This window comes from Zootoca vivipara, chromosome 16 (genome assembly GCF_965207765.1).
Source record: "Zootoca vivipara chromosome 16, rZooViv2.hap1.1, whole genome shotgun sequence".
Lineage (NCBI taxonomy): Eukaryota > Metazoa > Chordata > Lepidosauria > Squamata > Lacertidae > Zootoca > Zootoca vivipara.
In genome coordinates this window covers 31,364,968-31,387,870 of record NC_142599.1, presented here as the reverse complement: position 1 = coordinate 31,387,870, position 22,903 = coordinate 31,364,968, and the positions used below count along the sequence as shown (strand labels likewise).

The window sequence follows — 22,903 nt, the reverse complement described above, 5'->3', positions numbered from 1 at the left end:
TAGGTGCCTTTGCCAGGTTAGAATGTGTCCAAATCTGATTGTGCCTCTTGCTAGCACTGATGGAGAGGGAGGGATAGGTGATTGTGCATAGAGACTAGCCTACTATAGAAAGGTATCATTTACATCTGTTGCTCCACCCATTTGGGCCCAGCTGCCACTGAAATATGGCCCTCGGAAGGTTGCCCATAATTAAATGCCACCCTCAGGCTGAAAGGTATTATCCACCTCTGGTCCACTGTCACTGCAACTCCTTTGCCTCGCCATTGCTTGACAGAGCATGCCAATGAGGAAGCAGGCAGGGGAAGCAGCTCCTCATCCCTCAATGCCACTGCTGCTTCTCCCCTCTGGGCCAGACCAAGAGGTACACGAGTAGGCGGTGGTTAGACACCCTGTTCTTTTGGCCTTGCGACACCATTAAAATGCAAGAAGAGGCAGGTGAACAAGCAGCTAACAATGGCGTAGAGCAGGCATCCCCAAACTGAGGTCCTCCAGATGTTTTGGCCTACAACTCCCATGATCCCTAGCTAACAGGACCAGTGGTCGGGGAAGATGGGAATTGTAGTCCAAAACATCTGGAGGGCCAAAGTTTGGGGATGCCTGGCATAGAGGGTGAGCAGGTCCAGCAGGGTCTTTGAGCGTGCCCCCAGGTTTCCCAACCATTGATGCCACCCTGGACATGATAGAGAAATAAAGTCCAGCAGACATAACATAAATATTCAGGGTCTTCCTTTCCTTTGAAGGAAGGAATTTTTGAAGGAAGGAACTTTATGTGTAATTTTTCTTCAGTGGCCAAGGTCCACTTGTTTTAATTGATGGGGATGTTGCTGATGACTAGACTATTTAAAATGATAATTTGTTAAGATTTATTTTAGTTTCTCTTCCTCTAAGTTAGACCTCTGTTTGCTATCTCTGTATGTACTAGGCCTGTGTGGAAGTACAGTAGGTTTAGTTGCTACATTCACCCAGAGCTTGCTACATTCATACTTGCTTGTTTAAGATATTAAAAAAAAGAAAAGTTTTGATATTTCCAAGTGCCATCTGGCAGCCACAACAGTTGGAAGACTGCCAACAGTGTTTGATCTGGCCTGCCCAATTTGTAGCTTCCAAACTCAAATTATGTTGTGGTTTACTGTGCACTTTACCTGGTAACACAAATACCCTGCTCCCAAGGAGCTTATAGCTGAAATATTGCCAGTGGGGTGGGGAAAAAAAAACAAAGGGTAATGAAAGGAAACAGATGCTAGAGCGTATCAAGGTAACATTTCATTTCATTTGACTACCAGTGTAAGAACGCAAGAAGAGTGCGCTGGATCAGGCCAATGACTTATATAGTCCAGCAGCCTGTTCACTGTGAACAACTAGATGCCGGTGGCAAACCTGCAAGCAGGACCTAAGCACAAGCGCTGCTGTGGTTTTCAGCAACTGGAATTCAAAAGCCTTACTGCCCCTGACAGTGGGGGAAGAGCATAGCCATTGTGACTAGTAGCCATTGACAGCCTTATCTTCCATTAAACTTTACTAGACAATGCACAACGAAAGAATGGAGAATATGACCTCTTTGTAGTACTGTACTCGATTGTAGTGTTTCAGTAGTACTTCATTTGATTTTGGGGGACGGACTGTAGCTGAGTGGCAGAAGATCTGCTTTGCATGTAGGTCTCAGGTTCAGTGTCTGCCATCTCCAGATAGGGCTGGAAACATCCACTGCCTGAAACCCTCGAGAGCAGCTGCTACCGGTAGAAAAAGCCTCCCCAGCCGAATCTGCACCCGTCACAGCCCGACCCATTTCAATTACAGTTTACTCCCAGGTAAGCCCTTTATTCTGGAATGCAGGCCCCGCCGGCTCTTGGTTCCCTAGCAACAAAATCCAGACTCTACACTCTCCCCCACCCCCCGTTTTCCAAGGATCCCGGAAAGCGTCCGCCTTTTGTCGCCTAGCAACAGAGCCCCGCCTCCCTCAATCTCAACGTCGGCGAAAAGAAGCTGCGTCGTTGGAGGGGCGGGGAGGACGTACACGCGCCCGCGCGCTAGCGGAGGAGGCGCTGCTAACAGACGTCGCTCTCGGCGTCGTGCGTGTGACGTCCGCCGCCGAGGGGGTACGTGGCAGTGACGTTGGCGGCCCGCCCTCCTTTCGGCTTGTTTGGTCGTTCGATCCGGAGGCCGGTGTTCGGAACTGAGGAGTGAGGCAGCGCCTAGAGCTGGATCCGGGTCCGCGAAGCCGGTGAGTCGGAGGTCCGTCTCTCTCATATATATGCCTCAGGCTTCGCCGTCCCCCCCGCTACTCTTGTCGAGCGCAGTGCTCCTCCGTAAAAGTTCCCCCACCCGGTGTGGTCCCCCCTCCCGCTTCAAAGAGTTCCCCCCTTTTTCAGAGACAGCGGCCGAAGCCCTTTCCCCCTTTGTGTGTTCCCGTGAAATGTTTCCCCCTTCCCCACAGATTGTGATCTCCAATCCCTTCTCTTGCGTGTCCTGCTCCAAATCCCTCCTCCACCTCTTATCAGTCCAAGTCCTTCCTCTCGTGTGTCCTCACCCTCCCCTTTCTGACAGGAATGACAGCTTTTCCTCCTCCTCCTCTTCCTCCTCTTCCTCCTCCTCCCCCTCCCCCCCCCGGGTATCATTACGGATAGAGGTCTCTCCCCCTTCCAACTTTCCCCTTTCCTCTTCCACAGATAGTGGTTCGAAAACCTTTCCCTTCTTTCAACCTCACCCGGATACCTCAGTCAATAGTAGAACATAAGACTCTTAAATATTAGGGTTGTGTGGGTTCGAGACCCACGTAGGGCAATTTCTGCATTGCAGAACTAGGTGACCCTCGTAGTCCCTTCCAACTCTACAATTCCATGGTTCTATGTGTGTGGCAGCCCCTGAAGAAAGGGCCATAGCCCAGTGGTGGACTGTGAGGACTAGAATCTTAATTTGAGGGGAAGGGCTGTACCTCAGTGGTAGAGCATCTGCTTTGCATGCAGAAGGTCTCAGTTCGCAGCATCTCCAGATTGGGCTGGGAGAGAGCACTTGTGTGAAACTTTGAACACCCACTGACAGTCAGTGTAAACAATACTGAGTTTGATAGGCCTGGCTCTGTAGAAGGCATAAGAACATCCTGCTGGATCAGGCTACTGGTGGTCCATCTAGTCCAGCATCCTGTTCTCATGGTGGCTTAACGGATGTCTCTAGGAAGTCCACAAGCACAATTTGAGTGCACAGCACTCACCCTTGCTGTGTTTTCCAGCAACTGATACTCAGAATAATCCTGCCTCCAACTGGAGGTAGAACATAGTCATTATGCCTGGTAACCATTGATTGCCTTATCTGCCATGAATTTGTCTAATCCAGGGGTCAGCAAACTTTTTCAGCAGGGGGCCGGTCCACTGTCCCTCAGACCTTGTGGGGGGCCAGACTATATTTTGAAAAAAAATGAACAAATTCCTATGCCCTACAAATAACCCAGAGATGCATTTTAAATAAAAGGACCACATTCTACTCATGTAAAAACACCAGGCAGGCCCCACAAATAACCCAGAGATGCATTTTAAATAAAAGGATGCATTCTACTCATGTAAAAAAATGCTGATTTCCGGACCGTCCGCGGGCCGGATTTAGAAGGTGATTGGACCGCATCCGGCCCCCGGGCCTTAGTTTGGGGACCCCTGGTCTAATCCTCTTTTAAAGCCATTCAACTTGGTGGCCATCCCTCTTGTGGGAGCGAATTCTATAGTTTAACCGTGCAATGTATAAAGAAATACATACTTTTGCCTGTCCTGAATCTTTTAACATCCAGCTTCCTTGACTATTTTCTAGTTCTGGTGTTATGAGAGGCAGCTTCCTATGTTACTTTGTGTTTTACTTTCTGTTTTGGCTTTGCTTCATCTAAGTTTTCAGAAGCATCCCAAGCAGCCCAGTGTTTCCCTTGCCCTGACAAGCAACCCATGTTGTCCCTTTCTGAGGGTGATGGGGGAACCCCACCTTACTCTCCTTCCTGCCACTCTTACCCTACAGATTAATTGAGCTTTGGAGGGTGCAGTTCAACTACAGCAGTGTTTTTGGCTTTAAGAATGGAAAGGAGGGTTGGAGCTGGTTATCTGGGTAAGGGGTGGCCAAGGCTGTGTTGCCGAGGGTCCAAATATACCCCAGACCTTCCCCCCTTTACTGGAGAGGGGAAGGCTGGAGATGGATATTGGGACACTCTGAGCCAATGCTGTTCACAGTTTGGTGCTGAAGGGGTCTGAGTCCCACACTTACACTGGGGTTTCTGAGCCCCTCTAAACCCCTAACACTACTGCAGGGGCCCTGCCTTCCTCCTCTCATAAAGTTGGAGCTGCAGTCCTGTATGCCCTTCTCTAGGTGTAAGCCCCATTGAATACAGTGAGACTTATTTTCAGGTAAGAGTGCAGTGAAGGAGAGATACAGAATCCCTGTGCTCCAAGGCTGGAGGTAATTTGTTGGCTTACTGGGTAGACTGCGCTTGAACAGGAAGTTCCTTTTTGACAGTCCTGGTTTATCGTCTATTAGTAGATCTCTTCCTCTTCCACGACCCTTTCTAATGCTTTCTTTTAAAGCTGTCCTAGCTAGTAGGCACTTCACCAAATGTTCAGGCAGAAAGTTTGATACATTTTTAAAATACTGATTTTATTCATATTTATCATAGGATAAGCAAACATCACATTCAGAAAAAAGTCAAAACAAATAACTATAGGTATACAAAGGTTGGTCTTTTCAGGGTATTCATTTTTAGTGGTGCAAGTTTTACTGGCTGCCCCTATCCACAGTGCAAGTTTGATTAAGTTAATTGTGCATTGTACTGCATGAAATAGCATGCCTGTTCCAAACCTGCTGACTCTGAGAAGGGGAAACAGTTTCTCTTTCTCAACTCTTTGTTAGACAGTTTGTAATAATAGAAGTTGCTGTAATATTTCCTCCCCTCTCCCAGCTCCAGTCCCTTGACTTTTCTGCACCTTTTCCCATTCACTTATATTGTTTCTGCACAGTATTTCAAATGCAGCTGCATTGTATGTTTATGTTAAGCAGGGGGCGGGGACTCCAACTCCCCATCAGCCCCAGCCAGTATGCCCACAATTAGTTTATTCCTGCCAATTGGATACCACTCTGGTATCTTTGAAGGTAAAGGGTGATCTATAAATGCTTTTTATAAATATAGTTACAGGTAGGTAGCCATGTTGGTCTGCCGTAGTTGAAACAAAATTAAAAAATTCCTTCCAGTAGCACCTTAGAGACCAACTAAGTTTGTCATTGGTATGAGCTGTCGTGTGCATGCACACTTCTTCAGATTCTTCAGTATTTGAAGAAGTGCGCATGCACACGAAAGCTCATACCAATGACAAACTTAGTTGGTCTCTAAGGTGCTACTGGAAGGAATTTATTTTATTTTATAAATATAGTGAATGATAAAACTTATGCTACAATAAATCTGTCTCCTTATACCACTACAAAACTCTTTGTTATTTGTGCCTGCAAGGTGGTGGCTTGGAAGACTGATAATCTTCTGTTATTGTTAAGCGATTCAGAGCTTGTGGGGAGAGTAGATGTTAGTTCATACAACCACAAAGCAGCCAGATTCTGACCTGTCCAATTGGCATCACTACTTGGGCCTTTGTGAAATCTAAATTTCCTCCCACTGAATTTGGAGTGGCAGTTTTTTGAATCCAAAAGGAACTCTTGGATCTGTACTGAGCACTGTGGGGGAAGAAGCCATTGCTAGTAATTTAGAGCAGCGGGTTTGTCCTAGGGCACTGGGTGCCTTCGTTTGTTTTTCAGCTTAGTTCTGGTGGAGATCTGAGTTAACATAAAAATGTAGAAGGAGGCTGGCTGCTGGCCTGTCTAGTCCAGCATGTGGACTAGTCCAAATGACCTGTCTAGTCCAGCATGTGGCCACTCAGATGCTTCAATGGGAAGCCTACAAACGGGACCTGCATGAAACAGTACTCTCCCCATCGATGGTTTCTAGCATACTGCTTCTGACAGTGGAGATAGTAGCCATTGACAATGAGTTAGGAGGGTGTATGTGTGATGGGAGTCAAGTGGCAGGACAAAGTGGTCTGCTTCAGGAGTGGTGGGGATTGGTGTCTGAACAGTGCAGCAAATACTTTTTGTGTTGGCACTACTGGGTGGTTGTGGTGCCATTTAGGCTCTGCTTCAGGCAGGAAGATGTTTTGGGCCAGCACTGCTATGTTCTTAAAAGCCACAATATATCAGTCAAAAATACTGTACTACGAATTCTGTGACAAAATAAATAAATCAAAACTCTTAGTTTTTGAACGAATAAGAAATTCTAGAAATATATCATGTGTATTCAAGGACAGGGAGGAAAACACCTTTATAAAACAGAAGAAGTTGGCAGGGCGGGGAATGTAGAGGCTTCTACAATGAAATATATAAATACAAAGTAACATATAGCATGCAAATTATCAGTTATCTCAGTGAAGGAAATCTAAAACCCCAGGACAGAGATCAACGAAATTATCTATGTGAATCTATAGCAGAAAATGAAATAGGAAAAATCCCCTTAAACTAAAACCTGCAAACACCCCAGGATTAGATGGCTTCACCTCCTATTTTTTTTACGAAGTGTTTAAGGAGAAATTGTCCTAAAATGGGGAGGTTATTCAACTTTATGCTCTGAGGGCGTCAAGTACCTGCCACTTGGAAGGAATCGCAGCTGATAGAATTTCAGAAACCTGAGACAGATGCCATTTTTGTATATGAGTATTGACCTATAGTACTAATTAACCAAGATGCAAAGATTTTTAGGAAACTTTTGGCAGACAGATTGACACCCACTTCTATTATCTGCAAATAATAATAATAATAATAATAATAATAATAATAATAATAATAAATTTTTATTTATACCCCATCCTCCCCGGCCAGGGCCGCACTCAGAGCGGCTAACACCAGATATGAATTACAATAAAGCATAATAGAAAAAACAACAAACAAACAGTTAATTAAAATACAGCTTAAAATGCAGCCTCATTTTAGTAGTAGTAGTAGTGGTAATTGTAGACACAGATCAATTGTAGACACAGATCATATAGCCGATCCTGGTTCTGGAGACTTGCCACTTTTCATCCAGTTTATTGCCTCTAATACTTCCTGAGCTGTTATTTGGGTATTTAATATCACTGTTTGTTCCTCTTTTATTTTTGGCAGATTACTATTTTTTATATATTCCTCTATTTTGAATATTTTTTCATTTGTAATTTAGTTTGGCCCTGGAGGTTTACTTCAAAATAATCCCCAAGGTCTTCTTTCTTTTTCCATGCAATTTTGGTCTTCTAATAAATCTTCATTCAATCTCCATCTAAATGTGGAGTTGTGATCTGACAATGTTCTGGGATTAATTTCAATTTTTTTACTTTGGGTTCCAACTCTTTGGAAATCCATAAGGCATCTATCCTTGAACTGCTATCATGAACATGAGAATAAAAAGTGAACTGTTTATCAAACAAATGTTTTACTCTCCAGATATCTATCAAATTTAAAGTTTGGACCAAATCAAAAAAAGCTTTTGGTAATCTGCCTTCTTTAGTATCTTTTTTCCTAGCTGATCTGTCCTTTTCTAATGATGGAACTCCATTTAGATCTTCCATTAAAATGATTTTTTGGTCTGCATGTTCAAATAATTCTGTTTCCAGTTTTTTTTAAAAAAACAAACTGCTTTTTTCTCATTTGGGGCATATATTCCAACCAAGATTATTTTCTCTCCTTGAATTTTTATTTATACTACAGTATTAAATTTTTACCTTTCTCATCTTTTTGAATCAATTTGGGCTCTAGTGCAGGATTAATATAAAAGACAACTCCTCTCTTTTTAGCATTGTCTGCTGAGATGAAATTCATTCCTAATCTTTTATTGATTAAAACTCTTTTATTTATTTTTTTGCAATGTGTGTTTCCTGAAGGCAAATTATATCTAATTTTTGTTTTGAAATTACCTGTCCAATTCTATTGCGTTTAGCTTTGTTATTCAAACCGTTAACATGAAATGTACTTCTAATGATGAAACAGACCTCTCACATTTGCTCTCAATTTATTTTAAATCCCTTGGCTTAGTACATCGCTGACTTTGAAATCTTGGTCATTCTCTGATCTCACCAATAACTCCTTTCTGTTACCATCCCTTGTGCTAAAGCAAAACAAAAGAAATACAGCCCAATGGTTATAAACAGAAGGGATTGCACACGATAAGATATATCTACAGAGATTTAAGAGCTCTAACAGGAGTCCAAGGAAAAGAAAAACTGGGAGAACTGGAAACAAGCTGGCTGCCCATACATCAAACTGCACTTTCATTGGCTAATCACATAGTTCTTTCTCAAGCAAATAGACAGACTTTCTAAAGCCCATTGAACAATTAATTTTAAATTCAGTGTGTCCTCCCAAGAACCCCCCCCCCCGGTATTTATATAATTATTTGTGACCTGATGAGAAGTTTAACCTGACTGAAAACAATATAGGAAATGGACCTACATTGTGAAATTAATTATCAATATTGGCAAAATGTTTTTTATTTTTTGATGGGAGGGATGGAGCTTTAAATCAGTAACTGCTAAAAGCAGGTACTATTTTTATGGTTTTCATGTATGGAATATTTGTATGTGTGTATGGAATATTTTTATTCAAATATATTGATTCCCCCCTCAAATAAAAATAATTGTATTGGTCACTGATGCTCCTTTGGGAGGAAGGGTGAGATATAAAATTAATTAATAAATGCAATAATAAATGCCGTACTTGAAAAGGGTTGCAGGCTTTAAGTCAGTGTTGGAACTAGTGGCTCTCCAGATGTTGAACTACAGCTCCCATTATCCCTATCCACTCAGCTGCTACCTGGATCATGGGAATTTGAGTCTAACAACTTTTAGATTGCCCCTTGTTGATTTAAGTGTTTTTACAATGGGGTGGGGAAGCCTGTCCGGTGCAATTTGAGAGCAAGGTTGAAATTTTCATTGCCGGGCACTGATGACCATCTCTCTCTCTCTCTCTCTCTCTCTCTCTCTCTCTCTCTCTCTCTCTCTCTCTCTCTCTCTCAGCACCAGGTTATGAGCCTCCATGAATACGAGGAGACGCCACGGCTCTAGAAACACTGAGCAGGGCGTTTACCTGGGACCTTCCCAGACGCAAGTTCTGCCCCCGCTCGCTGCCACCCCTGCCGCAAGCCCAGTTGCGCCACCTCCTCCACAGTGGGACACCATGTCGTGTCAAGATCGCACCCAGGAATTTCTCTCTGCCTGCAAGTCCTTGCAGAACAGACAGGTGAGTGCCACTTAAGGCTGAGTTGGTGGCAAGCTGATGTGGATAGACCTAACTCTTGCGGCCAATGTAGAGAACTCCTGCAATTACACCTCTCTAGGCTGGGGGCCTGATAGAGACAGCTGTAAATCAAGGCATGGGAATGGGTGGAGAATGCCCTGAGCCTGTAACATGCACTGTCCCTGCTGTTAACTAAGGTCCAAGTGAGATGATACATTAACAGCAATTAATGTGCATGATTTGTGTGTGTGCGTGAGAATGATTTTGTGTGTGTGTGTGTGTGAGAGAGAGAGAGACGCATGGCCTGGATCCCAGGAAAGGGGAGTTTCACTTTCCCTAACTTTCTTGGTGATGATGAAAATCCACCAAGGGCACCTCCCCTGCCCACCAAGCATCTATTAAGTCCCAGGAAGGAAGTTTCCATTGCCACAAATGGAGACTTTCCTCTCAATGCCTGTTCTAGTGTTTAATGTCACGATATGTAATTTGTGATTTTTAAAAATCTGTTTTATTGTTAAATTTGTACACCTCATTGAGAAGGCTTGTAACAGGATAATGGGATTATTTTATTGGGTCTTTTAATTATGGATGTTTCACATTGTAATGTTTTAAATGGGATTGTTTTGTTGTGTATTGTAACGGTCAATGTTTATATATGTTTTGTTTGCGTAACTGGCCTTTATTATACAGCAATAATATGTAGTATATACAGTGGTACCTTGGTACTTGAACAGCTTGGCTCCCAAACAAATCGGCTTCCCAAACGCCGCAAACCCGGAAGTAATTTGCAAATGTTTTTCGGAAGCCAAACTTCCGACATGGCTTCTGCTTGAGTTCAGGAATCTCCTGCAGCCAATCAGAAGCTGTGCCTTGGTTTTCGAACAGTTTTGGGAGTCGAATGGACTCCCGGAATGGATTAACTTTGAGAACCAAGGTTCCACTGTGAATAATTTTATAAACTTAAGTGGCAGGTTGATTATTGTTAATGTTATTTTCACCATAATCAATTTATGATTGCATTCTACACTTATTGTCAATGCAATGTGTAACAAAACCAGCAAAATAACCCAGATACACTTAAAACAAAACCAGATACACTTAAAACAAAACTGAAACTATGCCCCCCCCCAAAGACACTCATGGCATAGATCCATTTCTCCAGTGGAGAAAGCCTGTTGGAACAAAAATGTCTGCTATTGTTTCTGGAAAGTGCAGATAGCAGGGCGTCTGTTGTATCCTGAAAGGAATGCCATTCCACCAAACACAGGCAGCCACCCTAAAAGCCCTGCTCTGTGCTACTGTGGCTTCTGCAGGAGAAATTCTCCCACAGACTGCAGGAATTTCCTGGGTACATAAGGTTGGCATCTAAAAATGCTGGAGACCCAAAAGAAATAAAGTTGCATCTTTTTGTACTGGGCCATCGTGTTGTTTGTTGGGAGACAGAGCGAAGCGTGGCTGGTATTCTGACAGATGTAGGTAGAAATTTTTCCACCTGGGAGAAGTTGGACCACTAAAAAAAGAAGTGCCTAGGGATTACTCTTTCTTTCACATTTTTGTTTATATTCTTAACACAGTCTCAATTGTCTTTCATTTTCTTCTTTTTTCAGAATGGGCTTCAGCCAAACAAGCCAGTGCTGAACGCCATTCGGCAAAGAAGCGAATTCACTGTCATGGCCAAGTGAGTTTATCAACCCATCACTTCATGGGGATGTTTCAGGGAGATATGAGACTGTAGCACTGCAGGGGGATCCAGAGAAATAGGTTTTCCCTATACAGTGTTGGGAGCCCAGCCCCACAGCCAGCAAGGTCCAGCCCTCATGGCTGGTGAGATGGCAGGTACTGGAAGCAGGGAGTGGGGGTTAAGTTGGTAAGCGGTTGGAAACATGGAGGACCAGCTTGGAGGAGGGCTGGGGAACCTGTGGTCCTCCAGGTGATGCTGAACTACAGCTCCCATCAGCCCTATCCAGTATGACCAACAGTTGGGGACGATGGAAAGGTTCCCTAGCCCTTGCAAGAGGTCCGTGAGATCTCAATGGAAACTGGAAACCACAATCGCTTCTCCTTGCTTCTCTTGCAGCAGTGCGGTTTAGGCGATACGCGTGGGGGCTCTGGAGAAGTGAGGAGGAGCAGTAGTCAGAGGTCCACAAGATCTTGCTGTGGAATCAAGTGGCTGCAGCTGCTTCTCCTTGCTTTTCTGGCGGTGGCTCCAGAGGAGTGAGGAGAAGCAACAGGGAGATCTTGCAAGAGCCCTGCGATAACTTGCCGGATGCCGCTACCACTTCTCTGGTGGCGGGCAAGGCCTTTTGAAAATGTGGAATGTTGAAATCCAGCACACGGGGTGGTCCAGCACTGTGCATGATAACTCCTTGCCCCTTCCAATTTTAAGATTTGTTCGTTTCATGTAACTTGAGCATCTGATGGTTGAGGCAAGGTGGTTGAGTTCTGCATCTGTTGTTGTTAATTTCAACTCCTTGTGATTCTCAGGCGGATTGGGAAGGACCTCAGCAACACTTTCGCCAAGCTGGAGAAGCTAACAATCTGTGAGTATTTGGAGTGTGGGTGAAGCTGGAGCCTACTGTGGGGAGTGGGGGGGGGGGAACCGATCCACATCATGTAGTTGCTGGCTGAGTTTTGACTTGTCATTTGATGATGATGATGATGATTTACCGTCTTTCCCCCTTTTTAAGACGTAGGCATAATATAAGCCATAGCAGGATTTCTAAGCAATTGCGCGATACAAGCCATACCCCGAAAATAAGACATACTGATAGACCCTTCACCCACTAGCAATAACCCCCCTCCCGCCAGCCAACTCCCCCCCCTAAAAATCTCTCCCCATTTTGCTGTCGTTCCACAGACACGTATTTCCTTTAAAAGCTTGTAAAAATGCACCGAACAGCCGTAGCTGCTGGCTGCCAAAGCCTCGTGATTTCCCTTTCCCGTTTCTGAGAGCATTTTTTTAAATAAAAGGATTCAAAAATATTTTTTTAGCCAAGCTGTGTAAGCTCTACTTGGTGAAGGGGAGAAAAGTGGGGTGGGGAGGAGATGAAGGCACGAGGAAGAAAAGAGGGGCGATTGAAGAATGCAAAGGCTGTTTTCCCTTTTAGGGAGAGACCTCCGTGCGCGCGTCTGTCTCTCTCCCCCCCCCCTGCGTCTCTCTCTCTCTCTCTCTCTCTCTCTCTCTCTCTCTCTCTCTCTCTCTCACACACACACACACACAGCCCACCTCTCGCTTCCCCCCACCTTTCCATTCAATGCACGTTGATTTCCTCTTAACGGGAATCTCCCATGTCTGATTGTTGTTTCCTTGCTTTTACCGAAGGCATAAGGCAGCCTTTTAAAAAGCCTGCTGCAGTTTTCTTTCTACCTTATGGTGCTTGGTTGTCTGTGGAGCTGCCCCTTTAAGGATTTGTAAGTAGTTTGGATCGCAGTCCTTGCCTTGGGGACTTTTTTTTATTTATTAAGGACTTTTTCCTTCGCTGTTTGCGAGCTGCTAAAAGGAGCTGCTAAACGCTGCTCTACACAAAACTTAAACTGCCGGTCCTAACAACACGTGCTTCCTCACCTCGCTGGCTCAATTGCTTCTCAATTGCTACCATTTACCAAGTCAGCAATCTTAATTGCTGCTTAGCTGACTTCTTTGTTCTCAGCAGGTAGCTTCTTTGCTATCAGTGACTACAAAGTGCTACATTGTTGGAACATCGGACTGTTGGAACTTAAGTCTTGGGCAGCTGGCTAGTAGAGATCCTTGCTTGCTTTACGTATAGGCTACTGCTAGGACTGTATCACACAGATAGATTCCATTATACTGGTTTAGATTTAAGAAGCTCCAGTGTAGCAGATTGCTATTAAGTGAGTCTCCACCTTGGAGGAGAGAGAGAGCAGCCCTTCGCGAACATCCCAGGGCCGGGGAGAGAGGGCTGCACACCTCCCTTCCCTCAGACTCGTAATAAAAATACCAGTAAGACATGCCACCAAAAATAAGCCACCCTGTGGTTTTTTGAGAAAAAAAAGTAATAAGACGGTGTCTTAAAAAGGGGGAAACACGGTATTTATACCCCAGCCACTCTAGGCGGCTTCCAACAAAATATTAAAATACAGTAGTCCATCAAACATTAAAAGCTTCCCCTGGAAGGTTGCCCAGAGGGGAATGTGGCCCCCAGGGTGAAAAGGGATTAATGCGCTACATCTTTCTGTATCTTCAGTGGCCAAGCGGAAATCTCTGTTTGATGACAAGGCAGTGGAGATTGAGGAGCTGACTTACATCATCAAGCAGGTGAGCTAGAGGGCCTCCTCTGTCCTGCTCCTCCTTTGGCTGCCTTCTCTCTTCATTCCTCTGCATCACTTGGAATGTGCAGTGGATGGGGAAGGAAAGCTGAGCAAGTGCCAGAGGTGGGAGGCACCATTGTGGCATGTCATGCTTGCTGGTTGCTGCCGCCTCCTCCTCTGAGCTCTCTTAAAGGGACAGTCTCCTCTAGCGCCTCTTGGCAACCCTGTGTTTCCTCTTCAGGCAAGTTCCTCTTTCTCTATCTCAACAGGACATCAACAGCCTGAACAAACAGATCGCACAGCTACAAGAGTTTGTCAAGGCGAAAGGCAGCCAGAGTGGGAGGCATGTGCAAACTCACTCCAACACCGTGGTGGTATCACTGCAGGTCAGGCCTGAGGCAAAGGGTTGAAAAAATGCAAGCCTAAAAGTTTGCGGGACTTAAATGTCTTCAGAGCCAGAGGGTTTTCCCCATCCCAGAAGAACAGGACTCGGGCACTGCAGATAGCTCATTTCCCCCCACAACTCACAAGCAATAGAATAAATTCTGACAGCTTGAAAAATAATATGCCTAATTTATTCAGCTTGCAGAACTCATCTTTTTTTCTTGATGCAGAATTTTGAGGCATACTGTTCACGTATCCCTGCTTGCCTTTTGGATGTTTTGGAACACAGCTCCTATCGACCCCAGCCAGCACCTGAGGTTGAGGAAGGCTGTTGTAGTCTTATATGTATTAGACATAAATAAAATGTTTGTTCCCTAGCATGAGATTAGCAGCAGTGACAGGGTATGAATGTGGGAATAGGTTTTCTCTGGCCAGAGAGGGTGGCAGGAAGGTCAGATTTTGCCTTCCTCACTCTTCTTCCCTTCCCTTCTTTTCTAGTCCAAGTTAGCCTCCATGTCCAACGATTTCAAGTCTGTTCTGGAGGTGCGGACAGAGGTAAGTTGTTGTAAGCCACCAATCTCAAACTTTGCTAAAGTGAGTTTCCATTGTTTTATTTGCCTCACACAACATAAATAAGGCAGCTCTTGCCCCCCCCCCCACACACAACTATAAAAACAATTATAAAATGAATGCCTTATTGTCAGGGAGGTTGCTGGCTACCCTCGAGCAACGACACTCCAAACCATCTTGTCTTTAATACGGTACTTTTATTGTGAATGTTATTTACAGTGCAAGAGCTTCATGAAAACATGTCTACTCAGTACTATCAGATTCTCCCAATGGCACTTTTCGGCTCCTCCCAACAGAGTAGTTTGGGGACCCCAAATCTCCGCCCCCTGCGTTTGCGAGCTGCTGATCGCCTTAGTTCCGGGGTGAATTTGAAAGGACGCCCCTCTGCTGTTTCCCCGCTAGAACTCTCTGCTGGCCCCTCCTTCCTTGCTGGTATCACAGGCTGCAGGTAGTGCTCTTGGATGCTGCCTGAGCCCTGCCCCGCTCCACTCACTTCCTCGTTCCTGTCTCCTGTCCCTCCGCTGTTGTCAGAGCCGTTCAAAGAGCTGGATTTGATGAGGGGTGGCTGTTCCCTGTAAGCCCACCCCCTTACACTTATCAACCCTGATCAAAGGCAAAAGCATATGGAGACTGCTTAAATTTGAACCTTTGTTATCTATATAGTTATGCCTCTTGTTTGGAGAAAAATGGGCTTTAAAAAAGCAGAAACAACGGTGTCAAGTTTCCATGAGAGTGGTGAAAAGTCTGTGTAAATTGTACAACCTTATGGATCACCATCACTAGATGTAAAGCAAGCTTGGGGAACCTTTGGGCCTCCAGATGTTGCTGAAGTACAAGTCCCATCAGCCCCAATGGCCATGGATGATGTAGTTCAAGCAATGTCTGGAGAGCTGATGTTTCCCCACACCTGGAGGAGTTCGTGATGTTATGCATTGTATTGATGTGTGGGCAATGGGATGATAGGGAAACTTTAACTTGTGCACATTAAGACCCACCGGCCTGAGCGCCTTGATTGCTTGGCTTGCCCTGACTCTCCCAACTTCCTTCCCCAGAACCTTAAACAGCAGAAGACTCGGCGAGAACAGTTCTCCCGCCCCCCGGTCTCCGCCATTCCCCTTGCTGCAAGCAATCTAGGTGAGTCAGAGCAGAGTGTCCCCTGGTGCCAGAAGGAACTGGAAAGTGGTGCTGCTGGTACCCCATTAAAGGAGGGAAAGTGGGCTTGAAATGAGGTTGGGGAAGCAGTCTGACCTCGCTGGCTGATGTCCACAGGTGGCTCCGCTATGCTTCAGGACGAACGTCGGCACTCGGGGGACGTGGCTATTGACATGGACAACCGGGCCAGCCAGCAGTTGCAACTCATCAACGAGCAGGTGCCTTGGCATGGGGAGTGGGTGGGCCTGCAGACATTTGCACTAGAAATAAGGGATGTGGAGCAATAGGAGAGGCTGATTGGCTTTATTTCGGGTGTTGTCATTGTTTAGCTTCCCATGGCCGAGCTATAGGATAAGGAACATCTATCTACAAACAAAAGCACACATGAACAGTCGTGTCCCTGGTGAAACTTCCTGTTTCTTCTCGGCAGCTTTGCCCTCTCTGCTTTGGCAGCATTGCTAATTATAGCCTATTGGCTTGGGGGAGCCTATCAGAATTGAGCTGTCTGCTACTTGCATAGCCCTGCTTTAGGTTCTCACATCACACTAAAGCAGGGATGGGGAGCCTGGTGCCCACAAGCTGTTGTTGGGACTCCAACCCCCATCCTCCCCAGGCATTATGGCTAGTGGTGATGAGAGTTGTACTTCTAACACCTCCTGGAGAGCATGGCAGGTTTCCCACTCCTGTCCTGGACACACATCCCAACCAGTCAGGGATCAAATATTAAATGCACTTACAGAAGCGTGAAGCAGGGATAGAGAGCCTGTGGCCCTCCAGATGTTGTTTAACTTGAGATCCCATCAGCCCCAGTCAGCATAGCCAGAGGTTAAGGATGATGGGAGCTGTAGATGGGGATTGCTGCCAAAAACACGTGGAGGGTACCAAGCTGCCGAAGGCTGCTCTATATCATCAGTACTGACCACCATATGGCTTTCTTGCAGTTGTGCCATATCCACAGATCTGCCTGGTAACAGTGGTACAGAAAAGAGAGCAGGCAATCATAGAATTGTAGGGACCCTAAGGATCATCTATTCCAAACCCCTTGTCCACATCACCTGTTCCTCTTTTGTAGGATACGTACATCCAGAGCCGGGCAGACACCATGCAGAACATCGAGTCTACTATCGTGGAGCTGGGCTCCATATTTCAGCAGTTGGCGCATATGGTTAAAGAACAAGAGGAGACCATCCAGAGGTAGTGGGCAAGGGAGGCAGCCAGCAGTTTTCAGCACAAGGGTTGTTTGGGAGGAGGCTTGTGGGGAAGACTCAAGAAGAGCCTGACTGCTGGATCAGGCCAAAGGCCCACCAAGTCCAGCTTCCTGTTCTCGCCTTGGCAAGCAGGGCCTGAGCGCAGCAGCAACTCTCCTTCCCACTTGTGATTCTTAGCAACTGGTACACAAGGGCAAACCACCCTCAACAGACAGAGATGATCCTTAGCAGGGCGACTCACAAATGTTGGGTTCATTGCTTGACAACGGCAGCCAGCAACCAGCTGCCACAAATCAAAAGGGGTGGTCTGATATGTGCAAAATTCACTGTATGTTATTTCAGTAAGAATCCTGGGAGGCAACTTAGTGTTGCTGTTTCCATAGGGTTAGTCCTAGGTTGTACCCAGTCAGCTCGTTGCCGAGGCAAGGTATGAACCAGCAACTTTGCTGCTCATATCACATCTACCAGGGCCTCTGTCGAGACGTGGCCCCTTTGGGGCATCAGCTGGGGCCCTGGTAGGGCCCACTTCTGAAATCTGAGCCCTCTTGAAAAACACAACACAGCACTCCCATCAGCTCCCAGTGGCGACTATCTTTTTGTTTTCAACAGTGCACCCAAAATGGCCATTGTGATAAAAAAAACACATGGTGGCAGCCATGTTTTTTGACCACAATTTCCCAGAAGTTGTGTTGATTGGCAGGGGGCATGGGGAGAGGAGAAGAGAAGAGAATGGCCACCACATGGCAATGCTGCAACCCCCACCATAAATATCTACAGGTAGTCCCTCCCTAAGGGGTCAACAAACCCTAAAGGAGCCCGTCAGAAGGCTCCCTGCTAAGGGCCCCTGTGGCCCTGGCTACTACGCTCCACCTGACCCCAAGTGCATTCTGACCTAAACACTTTGCCCCCTAAAACCTCCCTGCTTAGATCGATCTTCCCCTCTTTCAAGCTTTTCTCTGCCAATGGAGAGACTGTGCCCCAGAGCAGGTGTGCAGGACCTTTGGCTTTTCCAGATGTTGGTGAACTACAGCTCTCTTCATCCCTGGCCATGCTGTTGGGGCTGATGGGAGTTGTAGTACTGCAGCGCCTGGAGTGCCACAGGTTGTCCTCCACCCCTAGAGGTGAGAAGCAAGCTGGCAGCTCCTCCGGAGGGCTTCACCTGCCTTTTCTTTTTCTTTTTTGCCAATCCTGTAGAATTGACGCCAACGTGGAAGATGCTCAGCTTAGCGTTGAAGGCGCCCACACGGAGATCCTGAAGTATTTCCAGTCCGTCACATCCAATCGGTGGCTCATGGTGAAAATCTTCCTCATCCTTATTGTCTTCTTCATCATCTTCGTGGTGTTCCTGGCCTGATGGTGGAGGCGGCTCAACCGCCCACCCCCAGCTCCTCCTCCTCCTGCAAGAGCCGCGTTGGGACGCTGGACTCTTCTGTTCTCTTTGTAGCCAGCCTGGGGGCAGAGTCATCACTGCTGCCCACCATGTGCCTGGTGCCGAAGGGGGACCCATCCTCGCTCATTTGTGACCTTGTTTTTTTGGCTGCAGCTCTTGGCCTGGAGCGGGGGCCACCCAAATCGGAGTGCAATAGCATTTGGACTACGCTGTGAAGGGCTCTGCCCCAACAAACCCCCTTCTGTTCCCCAAATGGGATACAATCCAGTGCGGGGGCATGTCTATATGTAGCGGGACCAGGATCTTGCATCTCTTCCCCTCCTCTGTTCTATATATTTGCCCTTCCCCCTTTTGGACTAAACAAAACAAAGCAAAAACAAAAAAACACTAACAGAACCCCTCCCTTCCATTTTTAAAATATTACTGATACCTTGGTGTAAGGTTTCAACTTCCCAGCACGGGCTCCCTCTCACAATTTGTCGGGGAGGCAGCTGTATCTCTAAAGTTGCAAGGTTTGTCTTGTCTTTTCCGGAGGGCCGTGGGCCTGATAGGGGTTTCTCCCCACTCCCTGTTTTCCATATTTAAGTTTCTTCCTTACTGCTGCCTAGGCATAGAGAGCTCCTGTGTGCAAGGAGGGTTCTCTGAGTCTCCCATTTTAGACAGAGGCAGATCAAGGGGCAGCCTTCCTCATTGCATCTCCTGCTCAAGGGAGAGATTTCTCACTGTGGCTGATTTACGCAGACCAAATATGTTTCCCTGTGGCTCCGATCCTCCTGGCTGACGGAAGTCAGTAGGGCTTGGGCAGAGGCACTGACACCCCTTTTAGTTGCCAGGCACCCTATCTCTCCCTCTCTGAAAACAGAACTAACACTCTAGTGCCTCCTCCATGCTGTCAAACGGTTCAGGCTCATACTGTCGTCTCCCACCCCCCAAAAAAGAAGTGGAGAAAGTGTCCTTGCTACCCCAACCTCACTAATCATTATAAGCTAGTTGATACTGATATAACTGCTAAGCTCTAATTCTTCTCTTCCCCTGCCCCAACCTCTCTTTTGTTAGTAGCCTATGCTAAGGCCATTTCAACCCCCTGGCCTGGTTATGGTGGCTGAGCAGGAACCCACCTTAATGTCATCACCACCACCTCCTTTTTTGTTTTTAGGTGGTGGGATTTTGCCCCGTCCCCGTCCCTCCCCAGTTGCAATGGCCTTAACATTCCACCATTCCACTGTCAGTTTCTCCTGTGCTCTTTCAGATGAGTGGAGGGTGGGGTAGGGGGAACCTGCTTGCTTGTCATTAACCAGTGTGAGATGGTGGTGCTACCCTGTGATCTAGAGGAGAGAGTAGCACCTGCTCTTGCCTGAAAGCTATTTTTTTTATATAAAAAAAGCTTTACTTTAAAAACAACAACAACAACAACAACTGAGTCTTCTGCCCGTTCTGTTGCTGGCACACTAGCCTGGATTGCGAACACTTTTATCTGCTTATGCCAGCCTGGGCCAAGCTGGTACACGATAGCGTATTGTGGGCCACAGCTCCCATCTTCCCCAGTCAGCTTGAGTGGCTGGGGCTGATGGCAGTCGTAGTCTTAAAAACCCCCGGAGTGCATCAGCTCGTCCATGGCTAGCTTAACACTTTGCCAAGATTAGCTCCCCAGTCTGTGTTGCAATTAAAATCTACATGAAGATACAGCATAAATGAGTGGGGTGCAGTTTCTTCTGGGCCTTGGCCACTGGTCGTACATTACATCTTCCCAGCTGTTCCTTCCAGAGCAATGTAGCCAAAATTGCTGCGGCTGGAGGTTCTGGCTGAGACTTTTTCGGCCCCTAAGGAAGCTCCTTTGTGCAAGTTGGGTGAGTTGGTTACTTTAACTTGGTACTGATTCTGCATCTGGCACTGGCTTGCTTGGCTCTCAGAGGTCTGTCCTAGCACAGGCATTAGAATCCAGCTCTCCCTTCCCAAACAAGTATAGTCAGCAGGTGTTCTTGATTGAAAATGCCCAGAATAGCTCCTATCTTTCTTTAATTGGTTAAATTTGCTTAGATTGAATTCGACGTACCCTCCAGATATTGGGCTCCCCTCTGCCCCAGCCAGTGAGGCCAAAGGTCAGGGATGATGGGAATTGTTGTCCATACAGCAACATCTGGAGGGCTGTTTGTTACCCTTGAACTACTAGACAGTGTTGCTGCAGGCCAATCTACACAGGATCCTCGAGTTATATTGGTGGGGGAAGCGAAGAGAGAAAGCATGACAGAACCACAACAGCAGGCCGGAAAATATTGCAGCTTTGACTGGGAGCTCCAGGTGGGTGGAAATTAGGTCATTAATTTATGAGTCTCCAACTTACACTATGTAAGGTAAGACCTTGGAAACATCCATTTGCCATCCTGCTGGGAGAAGCTGTCGTAATCCCTTCCTCACCCCAAAGTGTAGAGACCTAGATGCAGAGCCAGGGCTTGGCTTTGTGCCTGCAGCCACCACTGAGCGATGTGAAGTCATACCTTCTGAGCATGTGGCGAGTGCAATTCCTACAGGTACATCTCTAAGTAACCACACCATCCACAGCTCTTCCCCATCTAAGTGAAGGAGAACGCTCTTGCTACAAGAGCAATTCTCACTTTAGAAACAAAGTAGTAGTTGTGCTTTTTTAAAGGCACAAAGATAAGCTCAGCATGGGAAGGAGAGAACATTTTCAGTTTTGTCTTTAGGCAGCAGGTGGGCACTACGAGTTGCTCGTAGTCCTGGTTGATGAGTGGCTCTTGTGAAAGACTCAAGAGGATGTGTGTTGGATAAACCTCATCACAGATGAAAGTAGTAAGAGTTATCACTCCACTGCGATCTTTATTGGCCTTCTTTGTATAAGGTGGTTTTTCACTTAAAATCTACAATGCAAAAATATAGGGAACTTTTGGCATTCTAGATGCTGCTGGATTTCAAACTTCATCATCCCTGAGCATTGGCCATGCTGCCAGAGGCAGATTTACATTATTTTTATGCCTCTTTTACATGTTTCCTTTTAACTCAGAGGCCCCCAAAGCAGCAAACAAAATATGAATACAAAAGAAAATGCAATAAAAGTACAAAAAAAACCATCTGCTGTAGTAGGCAATATCGGAACTAACTCTTAGGATCAGGCGTATACTATAAACTGGACAATAGCCGCAGCCAGCTACCCCACTGTATGGCTCTTGCTGCAAGAATGAATCACAGATAATCAATTTTCCATGACACTGTCAATTTGCTTTTAATGTTTGCCAACCTAACAAAAGTACCTAATGTTAACTCAAACTCACCATCTCTCCTCTACAGTTTGTGCCATTCTTAGAGATGTGGCAGATTTTGCCTATTGGTGTACATCCTCAGACTCAGTTAAGATTTCTCGCTACTTCAAAAGTTGACCCTACAGCTCATACTGCCAGATTCACTGCCATACTGCCAGATTCACTGAGCTATGAAGCTGCCCTCTTCATAATTTGTTCAAGGTCCGCTTTCAGTTTTTGCTGCTGTTCTTCAGAGACTTCAAGCTTACCCATCAAATATTGATTCTGAGCTTCAAGTTCAGAGAATGTGTAGTGTAGATTGTAGATCTCCCTTTTCTGGTTCTCTGGTCATGTAAGGCCATGAATACATTCGTTATTCATTGATGTAGAATTTTAAGGTTCATTTTTCAAGCTGTCTGATTTTGGATTTCGGCCAGCAGTAAGCTTCACTGAGCTAAATGGAGTTTACGTCCTTGAAAGTGTGTTTGGAAGTACAGTACAACCTTAGAACAAACAGTAATAATAGGATAGGCTTCCTAGCAACCAGTTCAAAGGCATCCATGATGGCTAGATTAACACACAGGCTTCCACTTCTAGTTCCTTAGATCTCTCACTGTGCTGGGATGGAAGTGAGAGATACACAGAAAATAGTGACGAATCCAAGGTTTGGGCAAAGGTACAAAATGCTTTGATAAGGGGCACTCCTTGAATTTCTGATTTGAACAGACCCTATTTATTTGGAGATCCAATATTTTAATAGTATCTGGGATTAGGTAGCAGGTGCCTCCCTGTCCCCAAACAACAAAAAGTAGCACCAAAGATTGAAAACCCTGCTCTTTCCTTTGTGCAAAAATGTATTACTTATTTTTGCATGCAAGTCAGTGGAGCATGAGGCTTCTGTATGCAACTTGAGTATGGGATTTGGCTTGGGAAGGAGCCTGGGTGGGGGCATTTCAGTAAACTGAACTTTTTTGCAACTTTAGGAATGATTTTATGGAAAAATATGCAATAATCAAAGTGAATTACAGCAGGGGTTGGCATCATTTAAACGTGGGATTTACTTCTTTTTGCTAGAGCCCAGAGGTCCATCAGCAGAAACAAAGAGCATAAATAGTACAAAAATTAGGCTGCTCATGTGGTCATGAGGCTCAGTTCCAGGATGGAGGCTTTAGACCATGCTTCCTCAAACTTGGCCCTCCAGATGTTTTTGGACTACAACTCCCATGATTCCTAGCTAGCAGGACCAGTGGTCAGGGATGATGGGAATTGTAGTCTCAAAACATCTGGAGGTCTGAGTTTGAGGAAGCCTGCTTTAGACTGAACAAGTCCCACAGGCAAGGGGTGTGTGTGTGCAGATTAATTGTTCTTGTTAAAAGTCAGAAATCCTTGTTGAGCTATATGCACTTTTA

At 45.8% G+C, this 22,903-nt stretch overlaps 1 protein-coding gene across 2 annotated transcripts; it reads left to right on the top strand.

Annotated features, from left to right (window-relative positions):
* Nucleotides 1-2,127: 2,127 nt before the first annotated feature.
* STX5 (syntaxin 5) lies at nucleotides 2,128-19,932 on the top strand. Of its 2 annotated transcripts, none has more exons than XM_035098767.3 (11): nucleotides 2,128-2,221; nucleotides 9,048-9,270; nucleotides 10,875-10,945; nucleotides 11,752-11,807; nucleotides 13,473-13,543; nucleotides 13,806-13,922; nucleotides 14,419-14,475; nucleotides 15,543-15,624; nucleotides 15,760-15,860; nucleotides 16,715-16,836; nucleotides 18,045-19,932. In XM_035098767.3, the coding sequence occupies exons 2-11, from the start codon at nucleotides 9,067-9,069 to the stop codon at nucleotides 18,202-18,204; spliced, it is 1,041 nt and encodes a 346-aa protein (XP_034954658.1). In that variant the 5' UTR covers nucleotides 2,128-2,221; nucleotides 9,048-9,066; the 3' UTR covers nucleotides 18,205-19,932. The 2 variants fall into 2 exon arrangements, with proteins under 2 accessions (XP_034954658.1, XP_034954659.1); XM_035098768.3 differs by having other exon boundaries at nucleotides 2,128-2,232.
* The last annotated feature ends 2,971 nt before the right edge of the window (nucleotides 19,933-22,903 follow it).